Here is a 27,309-nt window from a genome sequence, read left to right as displayed (position 1 = left end):
GCCCGCCTCGCCCTGCCCGCCGCGTGTCGGCCTCCCTGCCCTGTGGCCCGCGGGGCTCCCGCCCGTCCGTCCGGGGTCCGTTCCCTGTGCCTTGCGCTGTGCCTGCCGGCCGTGTTCTTTCCGGCCTTGCCGGTCCTCCCTCCCGCCCGCAGGCGCCTCCCTCCCGGTTGCCTCCCTTTCGCCTGCGCCGTGGCCCCCGAGCCCTGCCCGCCGTCCCAGCCACGCCCTCGGCCCGTGCCGCCGCTTCCCGCCCGGCCGGTCGGCGTGTGCCTATCATTCCGTCCTGCCTTTGCAGGGCGCCGGTCCGCGTGTCCCGCCCTCTCGTCCCGCCCTCCCGCCCTCCCTGCGCCTCGTCCTCCAGCCCGGGGCCCCGCCCTCCCGTCCCGGCCCTCCATCCCTCCCGCCCGGCCCGCCGCTCGCCTTCCCGCGGCGCTCGGCTGGGGCTCCGCTCGGTCGCGCCGCCTGGCTCCCGTCCTAGACGGGGCCTTCAGGAGGGGTCCTGCTTGTCCGTCCCGCCCGCCCGCCCTCCCTGCCCGTCCCCCGTCCCTGCCTGTCCCCGCCGCGTCCCGCCCGCCCGTCCGTCCCGCCCTCCCGCCAGTCCACCGGCTGCCCTCCCTGCCCTGTCCCGCCCTCGCCGCGCCCGTCGCCGTGCCCGTGGGCCGGTGCCCGCCCGCCCTGCCCGCCCTCTCCCGGCCTGGACTTTGCGCTGGCCGCTCCCGCCCCCTCCCGGCCCGGCCGGTCCGGGTCGCGATCCGTTCCGGTCCGTCGCGGCCGGGTTCGCGGGTCGTGGCGGCTTTGCTGCTGTGGCGCTTGGCGGGGGCTCCTCCGCGGGCGCATCCCGCCCTCCCGGCGCCTCGCCCGTGCCGCTCCGCTGCGCCGTCCGCTGCCCTCCCTGCCCGGGCCGCCTCCCTCCGCCGCCGTCCCTGCCCGCCTCTCCCTCGCCTGCCCTCCGCATCCCTGCCGGCGTCCGGGCGTGGGCGCGGGGCCCTCGCTGCGTCCCTTCCCCGCCCGGTGGCCCTGCCCCGCCCTCCCTGGGCTTCCAGGTTCCTTGGGGTCCTCCCTTGGCCCTGCGCCGTGGTCGCTTGCCTTTCGGCTTCCGGCCTCCCTGGCCCTCGCCGTCCCGCGGCCGTCCGCGGCCCGCCCGGCGCCGTCGGCGCGTCCCGGTCCCCCGTCCCGGTACCCTCCGCCATGCCCCCGCCCGTCCTGCGGCGTGTGGCGCTGCGGGGCGCAGCGTCCCTGGATCCGTCGCGGCCGTCCTTGCCGGAGCCGGCCGATCCGTCCTCCCCGGGGCGCTGCCCTTGGCTTCCCGTGGTCCCCGCTCCTCGTCCCGCCCGTGCCCTCCGGCTAGCGCTGCGCGCGCGCCTTGCGGCGCGTGCCCGTCGCGCGACGGCGCGCTGGGGGGGGCCCGGGTCGGCGCTCTGCCGTCCCTCCCTTCGCCTCGGCCGCCCTCCCTCGCCGTGCCCTCCGCTTCCCCTCCCTCCCGCTCCCTGGTGCCTGTCCAGGCCGTCCTGTGCCTGCCGGGCCGCCCAGGCCCGCGCGCGTCCCTCCCGCACCTGCCCTGGCCCGCCCTGCCCTCCCGCCCTGCCCGCCCTCCCTCCGCGTGCGCCTGCCCTGGGGCTCCCGTCAGTCGGGGGCTTGTGTGGCCTGCGCCTTGGCGCCTGGCCATCGCCTCCCTGCCCTCGCCGCCCCGCTCCGCGGGCCCGTCCGGCTCCACCTCCCGCCCTCTGGCCTGGTTCGCAGGTGGTCCGGCCGTCCCTCCCCCCGTCCCGCCCTCCCTCCCGCCCGCCCTCCCGTGCCCTCCCCGCCCTCCGCGGCGGCCTCGCCGCCCGCCCCCTTGCCCAGCCCGTACGCCTCCGTCTCGCCGCCCGGCCGCGGACCTGCGCGCGGTCGCCTCCCTCCCGCCCTCCCCGGCCCGTACCTTGGCCCTTCCGCCTCCCTGCCGGCTGCCGGCCGGGCCTGTCCTCGCGCGCCCGGGCCCTGGCCCTCCCTCCCTCCCTCCCTCCCTCCCTCCCTCCCTCCGGCGTCCGCTGCGCGCTCCCTCCCGCCCGTCCCGCCCGCCCGTCCCTCCCTCCCTCCCCCTCCCATGCCGTGCCTGCCGTTCGCGTGTGCGGGCAGTCCGTGCGCCTGCCTGCCTTTTCCTGGCTTCCGGGCCCTCCGGTTCCCGGGCCTCCCTGCCCGGGTCCGGGCTCCCTCGCGCGCCCAGCCCGGCGGGCGGGCTCCCTTCGCCGTCCGCCTCCGGCGGCCGCCGTCCCTCGGTCCTCCCGCGACCCGCTCCTGCCATCGCCGCCCGTCGCCTCCCGTGGGGTGCCCTGCCCTTGGGGCCCTCGCGGCTCCCGTCGCTCCCGCCCGCCAGCACTTGGCGCGGCCGTCCTTGGCCGTGCGCCGTCCCCGCCCGTGCCGTCCGGGCCGGGGGCGCGGTGGGCCTACGTGCCGCCCGCGCCCGGCCGGGGCGCCGCGCCGGGCTCCCTGCCCTCCCTGCCGTCGCGCCCGCCCCCCCCGTGTCTCTGTCTCGCGGTGCGTGTGCCCGTGGTCCGGCCTTCCTGGTGCGCGTGTGCCTGGCCGTGCCTGTGCCTCCGCTGGCGCTCGGCCGTGGGCCGCTTCCCTGCCCGTCCCTCCCTGCGCCATGCCCGTCGCGGCCGTTCTCGGCTCCCTCGGGCCCCCTGCCCCGTGCCCTGCGCCTAGCCTCCTCCCGCCTGCGTCCCTGCGCCTTCGCCGTGGCGCCGTCGCCTCCGCTGCCCGGGGTCGGGGCCGTGCGTTGGGGGGGTGCCTGTGGGGGGCCTGGGGGGTCCCTTCGGCGTGGCCGCCCGTCCCCCGGTCCGGGCGTCCCGCGTGCCTCCGCTGCGCGCTCCGGTCTTCCCGCCCGCCTGCCGCCCTCCCTGGCCCGGCGCCTGGCCCTGCCCTCCGCTGGCGCCTCGCCTGGCGGACGTCGGGCCGTCCCGCCCTCGCCGTGCCCTTGGTGGCGCCATCCGCCCTGCGCCGGTTGCCCTTGCCGGGTAGCCTGTGCCTTCCGGTCCGGCCGCGCCGGTCGCCGCTGGGCGCCCTCCGCGGGCACGCCCCTCCCTTCCCTCGCCTGCGGCTTGTGCGCCTGCCCGCGGCGCGTCCCTCCCCCGGGCCCTCCCGTGCCCCCCTGCCCTTCCCCTCCCTCCGCGCCGCTCTCTCGGGTCCGCTCGGGGCCGGCTCGCCTGCGCGCTGGAGCCCTCCGGACGCCTCCCCGCCCTTCGCGGCCGGGGGCCTGACCCTCCCTCCCTGGTTTTGGTGGCCTTCCAGGCCGTGCCGTCCTTCCCTGCGACTGCCCTCCCTTCCCTGTTGCCATCCGCTGCACGCGTGCCCTGCCCTGCCCGCCCGCCCTCCCTGGCCCGTGGGCCCTACCTCCCTCTCGCTCCCTCCCTGTCCCTCCCGTCGCGCTCCCGGGCCCCCGCCCGTTGCCTTGCTCGCGACCTTCCTTCCTGCGTCCTGGTCGGCTCCAGGCCGCCCTTCCCCCTCCCCTCACCTCCCTCCCCCCCTCCCTCCCTCCCCTCCCTCCCTCCCTCCCTCCCCTCCCTCCCTCCCTCCCTCCCTCCCCCCTCCCTCCCTCCCTTCGCCCCCCTCCCTTCCCCCCTCCCCTCCCTCCCGCCCTCCCCTGCCCCCCTCGCCCTCCCGTCCTCCGTCCTTCTCTTCCTTCCTTCCTCCTTCCTTCCCCTTCCTTCCTTCCTCCCCTTCCCCCTCCCTCCCGTCCCTCCCTCCCTCCCCCCCTCCCTCCCGCCCCTCCCTCCCGCCCTCCCGCCCCCCGCCCCCTCCCCGCCCCGCCTCCCCCTCCCCCTCCCTCCCTCCCTCCCTCCCCCCCCCTCCCTCCCTCCCTCCCGCCCTCCCCCCCCCTCCCGCCCTCCCTCCCCCCCCCCTCCCTCCCCTCCCCGCCCCCTCTCCCCTTCCCGGCCTGCTCCCTCCCTCCCTCCCTCCCTCCGCCCTCCCCTCCCTCCCCTCCCTCCCTCCCTCCCTCCCCTCCCTCCCCCTCCCCCCCTCCCTCCCTCCCCTCCCTCCCTCCCTCCCCCCCCCTCCCTCCCTCCCCTCCCTCCCTCCCCCCTCCCTCCCTCCCCCTCCCTCCTCCGTCCCCCTCCCTCCCCCTCCCCCCCTTCCCGCCCTTCCCTCCCTTCCCCTTCCCTCCTTCCCTCCCTCCGCCTCCCTCCCTCCCTCCCCTCCCTCCCCCCTCCCGCTCCCCCCCCCTCCGCCTCCCTCCCTCCCTCCCTCCCTCCCTCCCTCCCCTCCCTCCCCCTCCCTCCCTCCCTCCCTCCCTCCCTCCCCTCCCTCCCTCCCCTCCCTCCTCCCTTCCTTCCCTCCCTCCCTCCCTCCCTCCCCCCTCCCTCCCTCCCTCTCCTTCCCTCGCCTCCCGCCCTCCCTTCCCTCCCGCCCTCCCTCCCTCCCTCCCTCGCCTCCCTCCCTCCCTCCCTCCCTCTCCCTTCGCTTCCTTCCGTTCCCCTCCCTCCCTCCCTCCCTGCCCGTCTACTTGTCCCTCCCTCCCGCCCTCCCTCCCTCCCTCCCTCCCTCCCTCCCCTCCCTCCCGTCCCGCCCTCCCGCCCTCCCCCCTCCCTCCCCGCCCTCCCTCCCTTGCCGCCTGCGCCTGCCCGGGGTCCCTCCCTGCCCGGCCCGCCCTCCCGCCCTCTGCCCTCCCTCGCCTCCCTCCCGCCCGCCCGCCCGTCCCTCCCTCCCATGCCCTCCCTCCCCTCCCTACCCCTCTCCCTTCCCTGCCGTTCCTGCCTCGCCTCCCTCCCGCTCCCTCTCCTCCCTCTCCCTCGCCTGCCCTCTCCTCCTCCCTCCTGCCCTTCCTCCCTCCCTTCCCTTCCCTCCCTCCCTTGCCTTCGCCTTCCTATCCTTCCGTTCCTGCCTGTCCTTCCTTCCTTCCGTTCCTTCCTTCCTTCCTTCCGGTCCCTTCCTTCCGTCCCGTCCGTCCGTCCTGTTCCTTTCCGTCGTCCTTTCCCGTTCCGTGGCCCACGCAGCCCCTCCCCCCCTGCCCCCAAACCACAACAAAAGTCCCCCCCGCCCGACACCATGCCCAACCGCCCCCCGATCCCAGCACCATGTCATACGCTCAGCAACCGTTCCCGAATCCGGCAGCACAACTGCGGTCCCTGTACGGGACCATCCCCATGTGTCGACCACACCCCCCAGCCCCCTGCCAGGAGCGGGATGCCTGCAGTGGAACCCGCTCACAGTGGAGCACGTCCCAGGAGTAGCCATGACCGCCGTAGTAGCAGTCCCTGGTCCACGACCGATCACACAGGTCATCCAGGAGTTCATAAAGAAGAGTGTGGCCAGCAGGTTGAGGGACGTTCTTCTCCCCCTTCCACTCTGCCCTACATCTGGAGTACTGGCCCCAGTTCTGGGTTCCCCGGTTCCAGAGAGGCAAGGAACTACTGGAGAGAGTCCAGAGGAGGCTGGAAAGATGTTGAGCATCTCTGTGAGGAGCAAAGGCTGAGAGCCCTGGGGCTGAGAGCCTGCAGAAGAGCAGCCCCAGAGGGGATCTGAGCAATGCTCAGCAAGAGCTAAAGGAGGTGTAGGGAGCAAGAGGCTAGGGCCAGACTCTGCTCAGTAGTGCCCAGGGACAGGAAAAAAGGGCACAGAGCACAAATGGGAACCCAGGAGGCTCCATCTGACCAAGAGGAGAAACTTCTTTGGTGTGATGGTGCTGGAGCCCTGGAGCAGGCTGCCCAGAGAGGTTGTGGAGTCTCCTTCTCTGGAGAGATTTCAAATCCCCCCTGGCCATTGTGATCCTGGGCAAGCAGCTGTGGGTGCCCTGCTTATGGAGGGGGCTTGGTGTGGATGATCTCCATAGGTCCCTTCCAACCCTCACCATGCTGGGATGCTGTGCTGTGTGAGCAGCTGCAGTCACTGTGTTATTAGGGAATGGATTTGTTTCAGATGCTGAGGATGGCATTAATTGATAGGCATTTTGCTAGACACTGTAGGCTCCACCTGTATCTGCTTGCCTTTGGGCACCTTCCCAAAACTTCCCTATGTGATATCAGGATGATATATAGATTTCATTGGCTCAATTCCAGTATATATTTGGCAGAAAAAAGAGAGGAAATGATATTCCTGTCAGGGGAAGATTTCTGAGATCTAGCAAATGTTCCCATCCCGCATCGAGATGAAATCCAAACCTTTTAAAGTTCATCACATGGAGACACTAAGCTGGGAGCCTGGCAGGTGGGGATTTCACCAGTACATGGGAGACCCTTCCCCTGTCACTCTCACATGTCTCCTGTGAGCCATTTGAATTAGAGAGACACAGAGTCTCCCATGGTGGCACTTTCTGTCTCCTTTGTTAAGAGATTCATAACATCCTCTCTGAACTGCTGTACTGCATCCTGATGGAGTGCTGCACTTCTTCCCTCATCTTCCTCACATCCTTGAGCAAGGCAGTGGAGTAGGGACCAGAGCCTTGGTGCTGGCTGTCACCAGCCAGCATGCTAACCTCCATGAAGTTGTTTTCTTTCACAGAATCACAGAATGTTAGGGGATGGAAGGGACTTCAAAAGCTCATCCAGTCCAACCCCCTGCCAGAGCAGATCACACAGGAACACTCAGCCTGCACATCTTTATCAACATGAACAAGGCCATCCCCAAGTCTCCTCTTCTCCAATCTGAAGAGCCCTTGGCTCTCTCAGGCTCTCCTCCTAAGGAAGATGTTCCACCGCCTTTGTCATTTTTGTGTCTCTGTGTTGGACTCTCTCAGACAGTTCTCTGAGGTCCTTCTTGAACCGAGGGGTCCAGAACTGGACACAATATCTCAGATGTGGCCTCTGCAGGGCAGAGTAGAGGGGGAGGAGAACCTCTCTCGAGCCTGGAGGAGGCTCTGGGGAGACCTTATTGCCATCTACAACTACCTGAAGGGAGGTTGTAGCCAGGAGGGGGTTGATCTCTTCTCCCAGGCAACCAGCACCAGAACAAGAGGACACAGTCTCAAGCTGCACCAGGGGAGGTTTAGGCTGGGTGTTAGGAGGAAATTCTTCACAGAGAGATTGGCCATTGGAATGTGCTGCCCAGGGAGGTGGTGGAGTCACTGTCCCTGGAATTGTTTAAAGTAAGCCTGGATGAGGCACTCAGTGCCGTGGGTTAGTTGGTTAGATGGTGTTGGGTGATAGGTTGGACTTGATGATCTCAAAGGTCTTTTCCAACCTGGTTAATTCTGTGATTCTCTGACCTACTGACCACAGCTCTTCTAATACAACCCAGGGTACCATCAGCCTTCTTGGCCACAAGAGCACATTGCTGGCTTATGGTCACCCTCCCATCCACCAGGACCCCCAGGTCCTTTTCCCTCTCACTGCTCTCCAGCAGGTCATTCCCCAACCTCTCCTGGTCGTTGTTCTTTCCCAGGTGCAAGACTCTACACTTGCCCTTGCTGAACTTTGATTCCTAGCTTTGGAATGTGTTTTTCTTTTGAAAAGGATCACAGACTCACAGAATCAACAAGGCTGGAAAAGACCTTAAAGATCATCAAAGTCCAGCCTGTCACCCAAGACCTCATGACTACTAAACCATGTCATCAAGTGCCATGTCCAATCCCCTCTTGAACACCTCCACCACCTTACACACCCTTCAAAAGTGCTCACCAAATCATTTTTTTCTGTGTCAGGAGGAGCTGTGAACATATGCCCTCCCGAGCCTCCTGGTTGCAGACACACACACACACGTTCCTCCCAGGCAAGCTCCCCCCTCCAACCACCAGTGGGAATAAAAATCATTGGGATGACAGCAACAAGAAACCTGTGCAGCTCAGCTGACTCTTCCTGCCTGCACCCCCTTGGCATGGTGGCACTGTTTTCTCACCTGTCTTTTCTCCTTACTGGTTTCCCTCCCCTGCTCTGTGTCCTCCACTCCTGACACTCTATCTATCTCACATGACAAGCTGTAAAACTGTCTTCTTCTTTTTTTTCCTTCCCTTTATCAGTTGATTAATGCCATCCTTAGCTGATGTACCCTGCAAAACACTGCCAGCAGAAAGCTTGGCAAGTAATTTGCCAAATGTTATTCTCACCAGCCTGTTAATTAATTTAATCTTCGCTGGAGGACATATAAAATTGATATTAGATCTATCACACTCAGATCATTTAAGTTTTATCATATTATACTCATGTTCATTTTCTCCCTTTTGTGTGTGTGTGTGTGTGTATGTGACACAAGGTTTTGGGCATGGCAATGCTAACAGATTAATGAAAAATAATCTATTAGGCCAATTCCTTTCACATTTGCATTAAGTAGATGGGGAAAATTCCTCAATCACTCCTTGTATTAGTGAAGCCATTATTACAATTTAAATTATTCTGCTGGATTGATTTGAAAACTGGAGCCCCATAATCTCTAAAACAATATTTGCACAGAAGTATTTAACTTCTCAAAGAATGGAAGGATGGAGAAAAGCTATGGCAAATATAAGATATATTAAAACATTACACCAGGTAGATTTTCTGTTTAATCAAACTTGTCTTTAGCAGATACTCTAAATATACATCTTGAAATATAGCAAGCAGCATTTACAGTTAAAAGATTTCCATGAATGTTGAGTAAATTAATTAATCAACACCATTAAAAAAATCCATTTAATACACAGCTTTATGAAGTCATCTTTTTACAGATCACAGATTGTCAGAATGTCAGCAGGGTGAGGGTTGGAAGGGACCTATGGAGCTCACCCAGTCCAACCCCCCTGCTAAAGCAGGGCACCCACAGCAGCTTGCCCAGGATCACAGTGGCCAGAGGGGTTTGGGATCTCTCCAGAGAAGGAGACTCCACAACCTCTCTGGGAAGTCTGCTCCAGGGCTCCAGCTCCGTCACACCAAAGAAGTTTCTCCTCTTGGTCAGATGGAACCTCCTGGGTTCCACTTTGTGCCCCTCTCCCCTTGTCCTGTCCCTGGGCACCACTCAGCAGGGCCTGGCCCCAGCCTCTTGCCCCCTCCCCACAGCTCCTTTAGCTCTTGCTGAGCATTGCTCAGATCCCCTCTGGGGCTGCTCTTCTCCAGGCTCAGCAGCCCCAGGGCTCTCAGCCTTTCCTCCTCACAGAGATGCTCCAGGACCATCAGCATCTTTGTAATCTCCACCAGACTCTCTCCAGCTGTTTTCTGTCCCTCTTGAACTGGCAAGACCAGAGCTGCATCCAGGACTCCAGATGTGGCCTTCATAGGGCAGAGTGAAAGGGAGGAGAACCTCCGTTGACCTGCTGGCCACACTCTTCTGAATGCACCCAAACACATCACTAAACAACAGTGTTTGATCAGCCCTGAGTAGGATAGGTCTGAAGTAGAAAAGATTTTAAGAAATGTAATAATTAATTTTCATTATGGAGCTCTGGGTAGTCCACTTTTTTTTTCTTTTCTTTTTGTTCTTTTCTTTTTTTTTTCTTTTCATTTTTAATTTTTTTCTTTTCTTTCCTTTTTCTTTTATTTTTTCTTTATTCTTTTAATTTTTTTATTTTTCTTTTCTTTTTTTCTTTTTAAAAATCAGAAATCAGCAGAATATTCAGTGCTTTCAGAAAAAAGAATAATTTCTGCACAAAGAGCTACCAAAGAAATAAAGAAATGATGGATTTTACAATAAATGGGACCACGAAGCCAAAGTCAGTGCAGTGTTTCTCTCCCCCTCTTTTTTTTTTTTTGTTTTGCTTTGTTTTGTTTTGTTTTGTATTTCAAATTCCAATTCCCTCTTCCTGCTCAAGGCAAACAGCCATTCTTACTGTGTATTTGTGGAGCATCATGTGAACTGCATTCTGGAATGAAATATTAAAAGAATAAATTGTGGAGAATGTATTGAAGTAGTTTTATTTTTCAGGGTTTTTTTTTAATCAGAATGATAGATCACAAAGCCTACAGTGCCTGCTGCAGTGTCTGCTGCCACTTGCAATGCCTATTTCATCCCAAGCAGCCCTTTTCCTCTTCCTGAAGAATCTGAAGAGCCACAGGTATGGCTGGAACCACAAAGGCAGAAGTGGGCACTGTGTTAAATTATGCTTTTTCTGTCTATTTACACCATGTTTCAGTGAGTGAGTCCCTTCAGAGGAAGAGATGAAGGGCTTGGAATGGCTGCATTAAAGGTTTTTATGAGCATAAGAGCCTCTGAGAGGTCAAGCACAGAATGTCTGCAGGCATCTTTATCCTGCAGTCTGAAACTGTAGTCAAATGAACATCACAACTATTTCTCCTACCTTACACAGTCACTCACCACCAGTTTCCTTAGCACAGCACATCAGTGTTTGAAACTGAGGTGCTGCAGAATGCAGACAAACATTGTCCTGTCAAAAAGACTCAGACCTCCCTCTTTGAGAGATGAATGCTAAGGACAAAGGGGTAACTGTGAAGAATTTCATTCCCTGCCTTCAAATTGCTCTTCACTCTAAAGCTGCACACCCTAAAATCCACACTGAAAATGCCTTAGAACAGCAGGAGATGGTGGAGGGGATGAAAACTGGGCAAGTATCTCTAGAAGAAAAAAAAAATAAAAATAATGGAGCCACAGAATCACAGATTCAGCCAAGTTGGAAGAGACCTCCAAGATCATCAAGTCCAATTGATCACCCGACCCTACTAATCAACCAGACCATGTCACTAAGAGCCTCATCCAGGCTCTTCTTAAACACCCCCAGGGACATCGACCCCACCACCTCCCTGGGCAGCACGTCCCAAGGGCAATCTCTCCTTCTGGAAAGAACTTCTTTGTAAGATCAGCCTAAACTTCCCTCTGCACAGCTTGAGACTGTGTCCTCTTGTTCTGGTGCTGGGTGCCTGGGAGAAGAGCCCAACCCCCACCTGGCTACAACCTCCCTTCAGGTAGTTGTAGACAGCAATGAGGTCTGCCCTGAGCCTCCTCTTCTCCAGGCTGAACACCCCCAGCTCCCTCAGCCTCTCCTCACAGGGCTGTGCTCCAGACCCCTCCCCAGCCTTGCTGCCTTTCTCTGGACACCTTCCAGCATCTCAACATCTCTCTTGAACTGAGGAGCCCAGAACTGGACACAGCACTCAAGGTGTGGCCTGACCAGTGCTGAGCACAGGGCAGGATGAGTTCCCTGCTCCTGCTGGCCACACTCTTGCTGATGCAGGCCAGGATGCCATTGGCCTTCTTGGCCACCTGGGCACACTGCTGGCTCCTGTTCAGCTGCTGTCACCCAGCACCCCCAGGTCTCTTTCTGCCTGGCTGCTCTCCAGCCACTCTGTCCCCAGCCTGTAGCACTGCCTGGGGTTGTTGTGGCTAATGTGTAGAACCCATCAGTCAGACATGTTCAACCTTATGCCCTTGGACTCTCATCTATCCAGCACGGCAAGGTCCCTCTGCAGAGCTCTCCTACCCTCCAACAGATTGACAGTGTGTAAAACACCTTTAAATAGCTTCATAAAAATTGATGTTATGCCAAAATAGAAGAGGAAAAGTTCACATGCGTGGCTTGGTGCAAATTTTGCCCACGTGTCAACCACACATAAACTCCTCTCCTCAAATCCATGTTGTGGCTGCCTCCTCCCTGGGGGTATTCAAGGCCAGGCTGGATGAAGCCTTGAGCAGCCAAGTCTTGTTGAGAGGTGTATCTGCCCATGCTGGGGAGGTTGGAGAAGATGATCTATGAGGTCCTTTCCAACTTAAGGCATTCTGTGATTCTATGATTAATATTGTCTAATCGTCTGGTTCTAAAAAATCACAGAATCACAGAATCATAGAATCAGTCAGGGTTGGAAGGGACCACAAGGCTCATCCAGTTCCAACCCCCTGCCATGCCCAGGGACACCTCACACTACAGCAGGCTGGCCAGAGCCTCATCCAGCCTGGCTGCAAACACCTCCAGGGATGGAGCCTCAACCACCTCCCTGCACAACCCATTCCAGGCTCTCACCACTCTCATGGGGAAGAACTTCTTCCTCACATCCAGTCTGAATCTCCCCACTTCCAGCTTCATTCCGTTCCCCCCAGTCCTGTCACTCCCTGATAGCCTAAAAAGTCCCTCCCCAGCTTTCTTGGAGCCCCCTTCAGATACTGGAAGGCCACCAGAAGGTCACCTCAGAGCCTTCTCTTCTCCACACTGAACAGCCCCAACTCTCTCAGTCTGTCCTCATAGCAGAGCAGCTCCAGCCCTCTGCTCATCCTGGTGGCCCTTCTCTGGACACCTTCCAGCATGTCCAGATCCCTCTTGGAACAGAGGCTCCAGAACTGGATGCAGTACTCCAGGTGGGGTCTGACCAGAGCTGAGCAGAGAGGGAGAATCACCTCCCTTGACCTGCTGGCTACACTTCTCCTGATGCAGCCCAGGCTCTGCTTGGCTTTCTGGGCTGCAAATCTAACTCTAAAGGTCCCAAACTGCCCAATTCACTAATTCTGTGGTGTGGACTGGTAGCTGTGAGAAGCCACAATGAAGTGGCAGCAGCAGTGACACTGCACCATGGGCTAAAGGAAAAGGCACAAGGATGAGCAGAGGGCTGGAGCTCCTCTGCTATAAGGACAGACTGAGAGAGTTGGGATTGTTCATTCGGCAGCAGAGAATGCTCCAAGGAGACCTTATTGTGGCCCTTTTCTGTAGAGCTTCTTTCCAGCAGCTGACCTATGATTCGTTACATCAGTTATCTGATATCTTACATTAGCCTGTCTGTTCTGTATTACAGACTCAACTTACTACAAGTTCATTTCTCTTTAATAAAAATAACATAGAATCACAAAGTGGTTTGGGTTAGAATGGACTTTAAAGACCACCTAGTTCCAAAGCCCCTGCTATGGACAGGGACACCTTCCCGTAGACCAAGTGGCTCAGGGTCACATGAAAACATCCACATACACCAAAAAACAAGCAGTGTGACAATCATTTATTAGACCTTCAAGAGCTAATGTGCACTGTTCTGAACAATGAACTGCAGCACTAAGCATGTAGCATCATAGAATTGTTAGGGTTGGAAGGGACTCTAAGGCTCATCCAGTCCCAACCCCCTGCCATGGGCAGGGACACCTCACACCACAGCAGGTTGCTCACAGCCACATCCAGCCTGGCTGCAAAAACCTCCAGGGATGAGGCTTCCACCACCTCCCTGGGCAACCTGTGCCAGTCTCTCACCACTCTCATGGGGAAGAATTTCCTCGTAACATCCAGCCTGAATCTCCCCACTTCTAGTTTTGCTCCATTCCCCCCAGCCTATCATTACCTGACACCCTAAAAAGTCCCTCCCCATCTTTCTTGTAGCCTCCTTCAGATCTTGGAAGGCCACAAGAAGGTCTCCTCAGAGCCTTCTCTTCTCCAGACTGAAAAATCCCAACTCTCTCAGTCTGTCTCCATAGGAGAGGATCTCCAGCCCTCTGATCATCCTGGTGGCCTTGGGCCCACATGGCAGTGGTCTTCATGCTGGTTGTGTATTAAAGGACACAATGCATTAAAAAGCCCTTTTATTTTCCCCCCCCCCTCTCTTTTTAACTGCTAGTTCTATGACCTCTTCATTTCTCTCAAATTTGCTGAGCCTCTCTCTGTCTTTATGTGGTGGCAGTGGAGCAGATTGCTGATAGCACAGTGCCTGGTGCAACACATCCCCTGCAGCACATTTTTTTGCAGGTAATTTCCTCAAACACAAAAGAGGCAACACGTCTAGGACAGAGCTACTCTGTAATTTACTGCTGGGTAACAAATTATCAATTTAGCCACCTCTCCAGGAAGAAAAAAAAAAGAAAAAAAACCCCAAACCAACAACAAAACAAAATTATTTTCCCCTTTTAGACTGTTTTTTAACAAAATAAAATATTTTTTCCCTTTTAGATTGATTTTTAACTGTGCTATTACAATATTCCCCCATACTACTAGTATCATGCATATTTAATTTTATTTCAGAGCTAAAACATTTTGTGGAAGGAAGAGGAGGATAAACTGACATGAAATGAAACAATTCTTCACGTTAAAAATAACCATCATGAAAACACAGTTGTGAGGAAGGTAAATTATAAAGTATGCATTTATCCAATCATTTTAAACACCATAATTACACTGACTGCTCATCAAAAGACTTTTAAGACTCATTAAAATTATAAAACATTTCTAATTAAATCCATATTTAAATGAAGTTTCTATAACGAATCTACATGGTACTTTAAATCAAACACACAAAAAAAAAAAAAGAAGAGTAGTTCTGGTGAAAAATCCAATTAATTCAAGTTTTTTGTTAGAATTTACAGCTTAATGATGGGGGCACAGCAGTTGCCTTTTAGTTAAAATTGAGGATTACTGTGTGTTATATCCACCTTTAGCCCAAACTTGTCCATAAAATAACCAATCCTCATAAAATTTCACATGACAACTATTATCCCAGTATATAAAATTCTTGTTTCTTGTTTGTTTTGTTTCTAGAAATAGTGCCTTTTCAATTTAATCACAAAATATTAGAGGTTGGAAGGGACCTCCAGAGATCATCCAGTCCAGCACCCCTGCCAGAGCAGGATCACCCAGGGTGGTCCACACAGGAATGCATCCAGGTGGGGTTTGAATCTCTGCAGAGAAGGAGACTCCACAACCCCCCTGGGCAGCCTGCTCCAGGGCTCCAGCACCCTCACACCAGAGAAATTTCTCCTCATCTGCAAATGGAACCTCCTGTTGTGGGGCACCACTGACAGGAGTCTGGCCCCAGGCTCTTGCCCCCCACAGCCCCTTCAGCTCTTGCTGAGCATTGCTCAGATCCCCTCTGGCACTGCTCTTCTCCAGGCTCAACAGCCCCAGGGCTCTCAGCCTTTGCTCCTCACAGAGATGCTCCAGATGCACCCACTCATATGGTTGTTCTCAGTCATTACATTTCACCAGGTTTGGATGTAGGTGGCTGTCTGCCAGCCAAGGGGAACTAAGCTTCTGTCCAGTGCATTGGGAGGGTCCACCAAAAGTGAGGCAGGGACTGCCCCCAGGTGCCCTTTTTTCAGATCACCTAAGGTCTCCAGTCTTCAAGGAGACTGCCTGTTCTGATCAAGCTCCCTATTCTGATCTGAGGGGGCTGCACCACTTCTCCATTTTGTCAATAACATTGCTCCTTCTCAATCTTAATAGCAGCACTGCCCCTTTTATTCTTTCCATTGGTGCCACTCCAGTGTGAGATCAATTGTCTGCTAGATCTCTTCATTGTCTTGAGGACTGGAATGGTTGATGTCAGAGGGCTGGAGCACCTCTCCCATGAAGATAGACTGAGAGAGTTGGGGTTGTTCAGTTTGGAGAAGAGAAGGCTCTGAGGAGACCTCATTGCGGCCTTCCAGTATCTGAAGGGGGCTACAAGAAAGCTGGGGAGGGATTTTTTTAGGGTGCCAGGTAATGATAGGCTGGGGGGAATGGAGCAAACCTAGAAGGAGGTGGATTCAGATTGGATGTTAGGAAAAAATTCTTCCCCATGAGAGTGGTGAGAGACTGGCACAGGTTGCCCAGGGAGGTGGTGGAAGCCTCATCCCTGGAGGTTTGGAAGGTCAGGCTGGATGTGGCTGTGAGCAACCTGCTGTGGTGTGAGGTGTCCCTGCCCATGGCAGGGGGGTTGGAACTGGGTGATCCTTGGGGTCCCTTCCAATCCTGACAATTCTATGATGCTATGTCCACAAGACCCTGGGCTCCAGCCAGGTTCCATAGGTTAAAGCTGCTCAATGCCACCTGCAAACATTCTCCACCAGAGCCTGAACACATTCATTGCTGTTGACCACTGAAGTTGGAAGGGACCTCTAGAGGTCCTCTAGTCCAACTCCCCACTGAAAACTAGAGATGTAACTAGATCAGGTTGCTCAATTCCATGCCTAGTGAGGTCTTGAAATCTTCATGGATGGAGACTATGTGATCTTTGGGTAACCTGCTCCAGTGTTTGACCACTGTCAAAATCCAGATCAAATATGTGCATCTCTACCTATTCACAGTCTTAGTTGAACTGCAATGATTTGATAACTACCTTTTTGTAATTGTGGATCCACTTCTAAGAGAAGAGATATCATGCTGCTGTGGAAGAATTTTCTCTGAGTAAAAAAGAGAGATGTGGCAAGGTTTTGCTTCTTTTCCCCCCATATGCTTCAAATGGACATCAGCGATTCAAGCTGAAAATGGGTGCAGAATATCCAGTATGGAAGCCCTCACTGGCATTTGGTGATGCTTAGGAGGACAAAAGCTCCCTCCCACGATCTGATAAAAGAAGGAAAACACCAGGGAAGAAAGTGCAAAGGAGAAGCTTTGTTAATTCTCCCTGTAGAACATCACCTGCAGAAGAGGTGAGGACATCCTATTGCAAAAAGAGGAACCTGTTCCAGAGAAGGCAAAATTCAGAGCTCCAGAGGCAGAGGAGGAAAGCAGGTAGGTAAGATGGCAGAGGAAGAGTCACCTCCTGGCATCATAAAGGAAGAAGGTTTCTGCTTAGGTAGGGGCAAAGCTACACTATGAAAACGGGAAGAAAAAACTCATGTCTTTGAGAAGATCAGAAGAGATTCCTGCCAAGAGGCTTAAAACTGCTTCCTTAGCAGAGCATGGACATTGCAGTTCTTCAGCTTTCTGGATGGAGATTTCCAGTGGAGCCAGAAACCCAAACAGCTAACAATTTTTACAGGTATGTTCTTCTCAAAACAGCCACTCAGGGAAATGTATTTCTATTTAATTGCAAAGGAAAAAAAGGAAGGCATGGAAAGATTAGAGTGGCCCAGAGTTCAAAGTCTTCTAGAATATGCACTCTGGTTTTCACTGAAATAGTAAAGGAAGGAAATAATCCTTCATCTCCAGACTTCCTGAATGTGCTTTGGTTATCCTCTTTGCTGCATGCATTTCCTTAGAAACAGAGACATAAGGATCAGCCTGGGCAGTTTTACTTTGTTTTGATAATGGTGATAAAGAGATGATTCCTCTTGCTTCCCTATCCCTCCTGGTCATGGCACTAGGTGAGCTTGTCTACAAGTGGACCATACTTCAGCTGGCCACGATGAATTTCTGGAAGTGGATTAAGAAAGATGGATTTTTAACAAGGAATCCTAGAGTTTGTGAGTGATTATAAGTTTTCTCCAGATTTCCTGGCTCTGGGGTGCTTGCATTCCAGCAGTGAGAGTGTCTTGCCAAGTAGACCTCATTAAATGGTCACACTCCCCAGATTCTTACATTTTGGACAAAAAGAGTAAATGACATGTTGAATTATTTTTCAGGGTTTTCACTCACCACTGGTTGCAAACTATGTGATTGCTGCTTTCATATGGGATATTAACATTTTCATTTTCCTTCCCTTTATTGATCCTAAAGGACGAGTGCAGAGTCCTGCAGCTGGGCAGGAAGAATAAACTGCAGCAGGACAGGTTGGGAGGGGATCTGCTGGAGAGCAGCCCCAAGGAGAAGGAGCTGGGAGTGCTGGGGGGCAGCAAGTTCTGCATGGGACAGCAACGTGCCCCTGGGGGGCAAGGAGGCCAAGGGGGTCCTGGGGGGCATTAAGAAGGGTCAGGCCAGCAGAGCCAGGGAGGTTGTCCTCCCTCTCTGCTCTGTACTGGTGAGACCTCACCTGGAATATTTAGTCCAGTTCTGGGCTCCCCAGTTCAGGAGGGACAGGGATCTGCTGGAGAGAGTCCAAGGCAGGGCTATGAGGACGATGAAGGGACTGGAGCCCTGCCTGGGGAGGAGAGGCTGAGAGCCCTGGGGCTGTTCAGTCTGGAGAAGAGAAGGCTGAGAGGGGATTTAATAAATGTCTATAAATATCTGAAGGCTGGGGGTCAGGAAGGAAGAGATAGCCTCTGCCTACTTGCACCCCGTGATAGGACAAGGGGCAAGGAATGTAAACTCCAGCACAGGAGGTTGCAGCTCAACATGAGGAGGAACTTCTGCACTGAGAGGCTGCCAGAGCCCTGGAGCAGGCTGCCCAGAGAGGTTGTGGAGTCTCCTTCTCTGGAGCCTTTCCAGCCCCATCTGGATGTGTTCCTGTGGGACCTGTGCTGCGTTCTATGGTCCTGCTCTGGCAGGGGGGCTGGACTCAAAGACCTCTGGAGGTCCCTTCCAACCCTTAACATCCTCTGATCCATGCTGGAAATTGCCACCCTTCTTACTTTTCCTTTTCACTTTCTTTCTCACTAGCCTCTTTTCCAAGATGCTGAAGGGGCAAACAGGTCTTAAGTCAAACCTGTCTCCCTCTCTACACCCCTTCTTACTTCTGTGCTTCCTCACGGAGTGATAGGAACTGTACACTTGAGCACCAAAAGAACTACAGGTCTGAAGAGACAAAAAAATGAGCTGCAGTTTTAGCAATCAACACTTGTAACAGACTAAATAAATTCTACAGTGCACAGAAATAACAAGACCTTCTTGAACCCTCCCAGTGATTAATTAGAAAGCCTGTATTACAGATTTTTCTCTCAGGTGTAGTAACCTCCTGGACCTTACCATTAAGAACTAATAAATAAATGCTTGGTTAAGCATAACCTGGTTGGTAGGCAGTGAAAAAGAGTGATGATCTAGGGTTTTATGCCAGACAGTTATCCTGTCATGTTGCCTTAGAGGACAAAATAATAACAAGTAAGAAAAAAAATAAAAATTTTCAAGTGCCTGGTATAATGAATTACTTAGGAATAAATAATAATAAAAAGAAAAATCATCACTACATTTCCAATATTAATGCAACCTGCAGGAAGCATAGAGCTGAAGTTGCATGCCGGGCACACTGTTTCCATGCTGGGTTTAGGTTAGATGCACTAAAAGAAGATACAGGGAAAAAAAAAAAAAAACAACAGAGAGGAGGCCTGCAAAAATTGTAAACCAACAACATGCATTTTATGTCACAAAATATCTGTATGTTGAGAGATAATCTTATCTTTTAACCCATAAATCGTTGTGGTTTTACTGTGTCTTAAAGGAGGAGAGGAGCTGGAGATGTCCTTTAAAGGGAGCTTGACAGTGCATAGAACACACTGACATAATTAACTCTTCTCACAGATTACCTGGCACATCAAATGTTATATATGGCTGTTATATGTGGCTGTTTAGTCTGGAGAAGAGAAGGCTGAGAGGGATCTGATCAATGTCTATCAATAGCTGAGGGGTGGGTGTCAAGGGGAGGGGGCCAGGCTCTTTTGGGTGGTTCACAGTGATAAGCCAAGGAACAATGAGTTCAAAGTTGAACAGAGAAGATCTCAGCTCAACATGAGGAGAAACTTCTTGACAGTGAGGGTGACAGAGCCCTGGAAGAGGCTGCCCAGGGGGGTTGTGGAGTCTCCTTCTCTGGAGCCTTTCCAACCCCACCTGGATGCATTCCTGTGCAGACTACCCTGAGTGATCCTGCTCTGGCAGGGGGTTGGACCTGATGATCTCTGGAGGTCCCTTCCAACCTCTGATATACTGTGAGACTGTGATATATTTGCCTCTGTATTGCACATTATGATAATAAAACAACATCACACTTGGCTTTTTCTTTTTTTTTTTTTTTTTTTTAATACAGACCTGTTGCTGTAGTATACAGGCAGGAGATCTGAGATCACCTGTAAGACACAATAACTCTAGTTCTCTAGTTCTGCCCCCTCTGCTTAGCATTTTCCTAAGTAAATCATAATTTAAGATGATTAGAAGAGAAACAAAACACAATTCTTGGGCATTTAGACTGCCAAGTGTATATTGATCACTAGATTTCAGGTCACTTAAACTGCAAGACTAGATGTGAGAGGTTTAGACTTGTTCTGAGTGAATAAAACTCCATGGCCTTATTAGATGAAATAGAACAACTTTAAAAAAAGTGTGACATATGATAATCATACAACTTTGGGTTTGGTTGGAGAACACCTCCAAGATCATCAGGCCCAACCTTAATTTTGTCATTTGCATGTCCTGCCACATAATTGCAGAATGGTTTTGGGCTGGCCACAGAATTACAAAATGGTTTTGGGCTGGAAGGGACCTCTAGAGCTCCTCATCCAGTCCAACCCCCCTGCAGCCAGCAGAGACATCTACAACTAGAGCAGGTTGCCAGGGATGGGACATCTCCCACCTGCCTGGACAACCTGGGACAGGATCTCACCTCCCTCAGTGTCAAACATTTCTTCCTTCTCTCCAGTCTGAATGTCCCTCTTTTAGGTTAAACAACCACCCCTTGTCCTGTCACAACAGGCCCTGCTCAAAAGCAGAAAGCTTTCTTCTCAACCCTTTTAAGCACTGCAAGGCCACCAGAAGGTTTCCCTGGAGCCTTCTCTTCTCCAGGCTGAACAGCCCCAACTCTCCCAGCCTGGACTCAGAGCAAAGGGCTTCCACCCTTCCCAGCTGGCCCTCCTCTGGCCACACTCCAACAGTTCCCTGTCTGTGCTGAGGACTCCAGAGCTGGCCCAGCACTGCAGAGTTAACCAGGTTGGAAAAGACCTTTGAGATCAAGTCCAACCTATCACCCAACACCATCTAACCAACTAAACCATGGCATTAAGTGCCTCATCCAGTCTGTTTTTAAACATTTCCAGGGATGGTGACTCCACCACCTCCCCAGGCAGCCCATTCCAACAGCCAATCACCCTGTCTGTGAAGAATTTCTTCCTAACCTGAGAATCTCATCCTTGTGTGCTTAGCAGGGATAAGACTTGAATTTTCACTGCCACAGCAGAGATGTCTCTGTGAGCAGCAAGTATCAGCCAGAGAGGCTCCCTCTAACCTCCGGAAGAGGAGGATGTGAGTGAGCAATGGTTCCATCTGACAGCTGCTTATGGATGCAGGGAGATGGGGATACCCTTTGATGGCCATCAGACAGCAGAGAAGTGATATTTGTGATAATAGCGAAATAACTCTTGCTCATTTACTGATTTCTGAAGTATTTCAGAAACACTCAGCAATTTCTCCCTCAAGCAGAAAACGGAGACTTTCCACTTCTCCAGGTTAACAATGGAGGGAGATGCAGGAGGCAAAGGAAGGGTCCACCATTGGAGACTATCTTTCAGTGTATGGGAGGAGAGATGTCTTCTTCAGAGCTTTGCTGGACATAAAAGGAGCTTTGCCCCTCTGGTTGTTTCTTCCATCTTTTCTCTCTCCAGGGATATGGGCAATTGGAGAAGAAAGGGCAAAAGCCCAAAACATCTGATGCCATGCTCAGATGGTCAGGTCAGGGTGCTTCACAGAATCACAGAATGTTAGGGGCTGGAAGGGACCTCCAAAGCTCATCCAGTCCAACCCCCCTGCCAGAGCAGGAGCACCCAGAGCAGATCACACAGGAACACAGCCAGGTGGGTCTTGAATATCTCCAGAGAGGGAGACTCCACAGCCACCCTGGGCAGCCTCTTCCAGGGCTCTGTTACCCTCACAGGGAAAAATTTTTCCTCCTGTTTTCATGGAACTTCCTCTGCCTCAGCTTCCACCACTGCCCCTTGTGCTGTCCTTGGGCATCACCCAGCAGAGCCTGGCTCCAGCCCCTGGGCACTCCCCCTGCACATCTTGAGCAACAGCAATGAGGTCACCTCTCAGGCTCCTTCTCTCCTCAGCTCCCTCAGGCTCTCCTCATGAGGAAGATGTTCCACTGCCTTCAGCACCTTTGTGGCTCTGTGCTGGACTCTTTCAAGCAGTTCCCTGAGGTCCTTCTTGAACTGAGGGTTCCAGAACTGGACACAATATTCCAGATGTGGCCTCAGCAGGGCAGAGTAGAGAGGGAGAACCTCTCTCGACCTACTGATCACAGCCCTTCTAATCCACCCCAGAATGGCTTTGGCCTTCTTGGCCACCAGAGCACATTGCTGGCTCATGGTCAACCTCCCATCCACTAGGACCCCCAGGTCCTTTTTCCCTTCACTGCTCTTCTGTCCAGAGGATTCCAGGATCACTGCTTAAGAAGATATGTGACTTTCATAGAATCACCTCAGCTGGAAAAGACCTCTAAGATCATCGAGTCCAACTGTCAATACAGAGTGCAGAATTTCTTAAGAAACAACAAATATGTTAAAAAAAAAAGGAGAGAGAGTGAAATACATACAAAACCCATAGAATTTGATCTCAATTTTCTTTTTTTTTATTCTTTTTTTTCCTGTAGAAATAAAATATAGTTGATAGTGGGGCAAGTTTTTTTTTCTTTTTCCACAGCCTGTAAAAATAAAATATCTGCCTGTCTGCTGAAACAGCACGAGATGTTAGATGCTAAGCACATCAGTGGGGCTTGGCAAAAGTAAATTTAAATAAGGTATGAACTGTATTATGCACTGGTAGGAAGCACATAAATTAATTTGACCTGACAGCAGCAAGTTGAAGGGGGTGTGTCCAAGCTTAAATAAATCCTCATGCTGCTTTTGCTAATTAACATCTGTAAAAATCTACCCCTACTGAAAGCATCCTTTAATATTTCACTTAGTTCTTCTTCCAGGCTCTAGAAGGATGGAGTTGTGTGATGTAAATTACCTTCCTGACTTTCTGACGTGGCTGTGTTTTAATCCTTCTTGTGTTCCTTAGTTTTGAAACCCACATTTTGACAGCTCACCCCGCCAGACTCCTTGATTAATGCCTTGTAGGAGCCTTGCCTGTAAGTGATCTAATTTTGTGCAGGGACGCCTGGGCTGCTACCTTGAACCAATTCACCACCCAGGTGGCTACATTTGGACTAAATGAGCTGTGAAGAGCCTCATCTAGAGCCTCCCCAGCCTTTCCTCCTGTAGCCCCACAGTATGCAGCCACTGCTCCAAACACGATTTGTCACAACCCATCAATAGAAAATAAATTATTGCCAGTTCTCACTTGTCAATGGACTTGTCTTCACTTTGGCTGGGCTAATGATTGGGAGCTCAAAGGGAACACTTCCAGCCTTTGTGGAGCGTGATTATGACTGAGCACACTGCTCCCCTATGCATCCTGGCCAGTAAAAACATGTGGGGAAAGCAAATTATCTCAATGTTTTGCACTGATGATTAGAGCATTGGCCATGAACGCTGGAAAAGCTTATAGCTGACAGTTAAGACTTCCTTGTTCCTGACATTTATTCACTCATTTTAATGCCCCTACTAAGTGCGAGGCTGCAGGACTCCTCTGTGCCAAGAACATATCATAATGGTGGAGTGAGGAGAACGACCTTGGCAAGAGCACAGATCTTTAAGGCAAAGAGATAAACTATATGTAAACATTAATAACAATAATAATGACGGACAAAAAAGCTAATTTAAGTCTGTTTTCACAGCTGTAATTTTCTCAAACACATAAATATGTCTTCATGTACCTGAATAGGGGCTACGAGAAAGCCAGGAAGGTACTTTTGACAAGGGCTTGGAGTGGCAGGTCAAGGGGCAATGGCTTTGAGCTGGAAGAGGAGAGATTGAGACTGGAGAGGAGGAAGAAATTGTTTAGAGTGAGGGTGGGGAGACACTGGAACACGTTGCCCAGGGAGGTTGTGGATTTCCCCTCAATGGAGGTGTTCAAGGGCAGCCTGGATGAAGCCTTGAGCAACCTGGGCTGGTGGGAGGTGTCCCTGCCCATGGCAGGGGGTAGGAAGTGGATGATCTTTAAGGTCCCTTCCAACCCAAACCATTCTGTGACTCTATGATTCTGTGGGTTTAAGTTATGCCTCAAAAAAACACTGAAATGGCATCTTACTCCTTAGAACCTTTCCACTGGATTGAACAAGAAGATGTAGATGAGCTCCTAGAATGAATGCTGCAACAATACATCAGCTCTTAAAAGCCATCTGGTTTTCCTTAAGACCACAGAAATGTTCAAACAGATGGCAATAATTTGGATTTTGAAATTCAAAAACTCTGTAGGTCAGAAGGTATCTGCTGTAACCAGCTTGGCTAAAGCACACATAGGGTGTTCTACATAATGGACACATCTGGATCACACTGGAAAGAAGCCCAAAATGATCTGTTCTGTCCTGCATACATAATGTGGCCTGGGAATATAACAGGTAGTATTTTATATTTGAATTATCTGTATAAGAGAGTGACCAGTAGCAGTACTAAGAACAGAGGGAGAAATGTCTCCTGCTCATCTCCCTAGGAAAGACCTTCAGTCACATTCAGTAAGGATGGATTAGACACCATGAGAGATGCTCTTTAAACAGTTAGAAATGTAGCTTGAAAACAGGGTGAATATTCAAAATCTCAATTAAAGAATGAGGTTTTACTAACTGAGCAGCTGGTATTCCAGTTGGAAGTCCCTGTGTAAATGATGCACTCCATCCATTCTTACTTGGGATATTTCACAGAGATGTAAGGGTTTTTTTGTTTGTTTCTTCTGAAGAACAGAAGCAAAAAAACAAACCAAAACCAAACCCAAGTTGCAGATGATACCAAACTGGGAGCGGTGACTGACACCCAGTCAGGCTGGGCTGCCATCCAGAGTGAACTGGACAGGCTGAGAGTTGGGTGAAGAGGAATGTCATGAAGTTCAACCAGGATATGTGTATAGTCCTGGACCTGGGGAGGAACAAACCCCTGCATCAGTACAGGTCAGGGGTTGAGCTGCTGGAGAGCAGCTCTGTGGAGAAGGACCTGGGGATGCTGGGGAGGTGCAAAGCTGGACATGAGCTGGCACCAAGCACTGCCATGTCCTGGGCTGATCCCCAGCAACATGGGCAGCAGGGGCGGGGAGGGGATTCTGCCCCTCTGCTGTGCTCTGTTGAGACCTCCCCTGCAGTGCTGGGGCAGCTCTGGAGTGCTCAGCACAGCACAGACAGGGACCTGGTGGAGCAGGGCCAGAGGAGGCCACAGCAATGCTGGCAGGGTGGAAGTCCTTTGCTGTGAGGCCAGGCTGGGAGAGTTGGGGCTGGAGAAGAGAAGGCTCCAGAGAGACCTTCTGGTGGCCTTTCAGTGCTTGAAAGAGGTGATTACAACGCCGGGAACAGACAAGGACAAGGGGTGATGGATTTAAACTAAAAGAGGGATATTCAAACCAGATAGAAAGAAGCCATTTTTTTACCCCCAGGGTGGTGAGAGCCTGGCCCTGGCTGTCCAGGAAGGTGGGAGATGCCCTGTGGCTGGAACCATTGCAGGTCAGGTTGTTTGGTGCTCTAAGCAACCTGCTCTAGCTGCAGATGTCCCTGCTGACTGCAGAGGGGGGCTGGACTAGGGGACCTTCAAACGCCTCCTCCAAGCAGAAGCATTCTGTGGTTCCAGGATGACTCACACAGCAGCTCTTTTGACTGTGCAGTCACGGTCCAGCACTGCACCTGCATTTGTATGGAAGGTGTGTTTGTGTGAGCAGAAGGGAAAGCTGCTGAGGGACACATTTTAGCACCAGGCTTGGTAGGGTCAGAGAGTGGTTGGCCTGGATGATCTTAAAGCTCTTCTCCCCCCAAAATGTGATTCTAAGAAATGCTGAATCCTATAACCAAAGCTCTCCCATACTGTAAAGCACAAGATGCTCATGGGCCTTGGGGACAGCTGTACTGATGTGTGTATCTGAGCATAATTCTTCTCCTTCTTGGTTTTTTGTTTTTATATTTTTAAGAGTATATGAGTGATCTACCAAATACCTAATTAACATTTGGCTGAGCAATTAACTTTAGGTGGTAATGAAGGAAGCTGAGCTGGAAATTCAGTACAGCAGAACTTTTGCAAGAATTATAACAATAGTTGCTCTGTCTCTTGACATCACAAAACAGAATGCTAGGTATTGCTTTTACTATTATATTTTAGATATTACTTTTACTATTATATCTTTTTAATACCCTGCTATTCTCATCAAAAGCATAATAGAAAAAGGCTTTGCTGTGCATACATTATTTTCTTTTGATTAAACAGGTGCACTGGAATTTCAATCATCTTGAATCATAATTAAATACTCCTTTCCCCACCCCCCCCCCATTGCTTTTTTAAATAAACATATTTAGGCTAATACAGTATGAAAGGAGATGATCTTTTAAATTTTTTTCCATTGCTTTTAAAAATAAAGATGTTTTGGTAATTACAATTATGAAAGGAGATTTTATTTATTTATTTTATTTTATAATAATTATTATTATTATTACTATTATTATAAATATTACATATTATATTATTATATTTTTATTATTACATATTATTATAATTAGCATTATTACTATTACTATTTTAATTATAAATATATATTAGATACTATCCTATATATTATATACTATATATTATTACCATTTTTATTATAAATATTATACACTATATTATATTATTATATATTTATATTTAATACATTATTATTACTATTACTATACATTTATGTTATATTAGATTATATTATGTGTTATTATTATTATTATAAATATATTATTGTTATTATTCTTATTATTATGATTTACTTCTTTTCCTTCTTCTTCTTCTTCTTTTTCTTCTTCTTCTTCTTCTTCCTACTATTATTGTTTTTTTTGGTCTCCTTCTTTTTTAAAGTTATGCTTCGAAAGAATTAACAACAGATTTATTCACTCTGGGAAGGTGGAAGACCTTACCCAGAAGGATCTGAAAATGTCTTTCCACACCCTCCTTAGTTTCACTTTGCACCTTCACGACAATACTCTGAAGCTGCTAAAGCTGCTCATGATTTAAGATCACATAATATAAGACCTAAACACTGAGGTGAAACGCGAATACATTAATATCACAGAATCATAGAATGGCCTAGGCTGGAAGAGACCTTAGAGATCATCTAATCCAACCTCCCTGCCATGGGGAGGGATGCCTCTCAACCAGGTTATGCAGGGCCCCATCCAGCCTGGTTTTGAGGTACTGGAACGTGTCCAGAGAAGGACAACGAAGCTGGGGAGGGGCCTGGAACACAAGACCTATGAGGAGAGGCTGAGGGAGCTGGGGGTGTTCAGCCTGGAATAGAATAGAATAGAATAGAATCAAGAAGGTTGAAAGAGACCTCAAGGATCATCGAGTCCAACCTGTCACCCTACACCTCATGCCTATCTAAACCATGGCACCAAGTGCCACGTCCAATCCCCTCTTGAACACCTCCAGGGATGGTGACTCCACCACCCCCCTAGGCAGCCCTTTCCAGCTTGAGACTGTGTCCCCTCCTTCTGCTGCTGCTTGCCTGAGAGAAGAGACCAACCCCCTCCTGGCTACAACCTCCCTTCAGGTAGTTGTAGAGAGCAATGAGGTCACCCCTGAGTCTCCTCTTCTCTCAACTAGACTCAGCTTCTCAAGGGCTCATCCAGCCTGGCCTTCAACACCTCCAGGGAGGAGGCAGCCACAGCCTCCCTGAGCAGCCTGTGCCAGAGTCTCAGCACCATCATACTGAAGAACTTCTTCCTCAGCTCCAGTCTAACCCTGTTCTGCCTCAGATCCAAACCATTCCCCCTTGGCCTGTCTCCAGACACCCTCAGGAAAAGTTCCTCTGCAGCCTTCCTGCAGGATCCCTTCCAGTCCCCCTGAGTCCCCCTGGAGACTTCTCCAGGCTGCACACCCCCAGCTCCCCCAGCCTGTCCTCACAGCAGAGCTGCTCCA

At 52.0% G+C, this 27,309-nt stretch overlaps 2 protein-coding genes across 2 annotated transcripts in view; one reads left to right on the top strand and one right to left on the bottom strand.

Moving 5' to 3' along the window:
* Nucleotides 1–487: 487 nt before the first annotated feature.
* LOC128979867 (collagen alpha-1(I) chain-like) lies at nt 488–3,313 on the bottom strand. The gene has a single exon (XM_054398285.1). The coding sequence runs from the start codon at nt 3,311–3,313 to the stop codon at nt 488–490; it is 2,826 nt and encodes a 941-aa protein (XP_054254260.1).
* Nucleotides 3,314–5,022: 1,709 nt separating this feature from the next.
* MSH3 (mutS homolog 3) overlaps nt 5,023–27,309 on the top strand; it is a 153,871-nt gene continuing 131,584 nt past the window's right edge. The window contains exon 1 of the mRNA XM_054398282.1: nt 5,023–5,292. Within this exon, the coding sequence (XP_054254257.1) occupies nt 5,023–5,292 (270 nt within the window). The remainder of the gene's footprint in view (nt 5,293–27,309) is intronic.

This window comes from Indicator indicator, chromosome Z (assembly GCF_027791375.1).
Source record: "Indicator indicator isolate 239-I01 chromosome Z, UM_Iind_1.1, whole genome shotgun sequence".
Taxonomy (NCBI): Eukaryota; Metazoa; Chordata; class Aves; order Piciformes; family Indicatoridae; genus Indicator; species Indicator indicator.
Note: the sequence above shows the minus strand (reverse complement) of the source record. Positions and strands in the feature narration are given on the sequence as shown.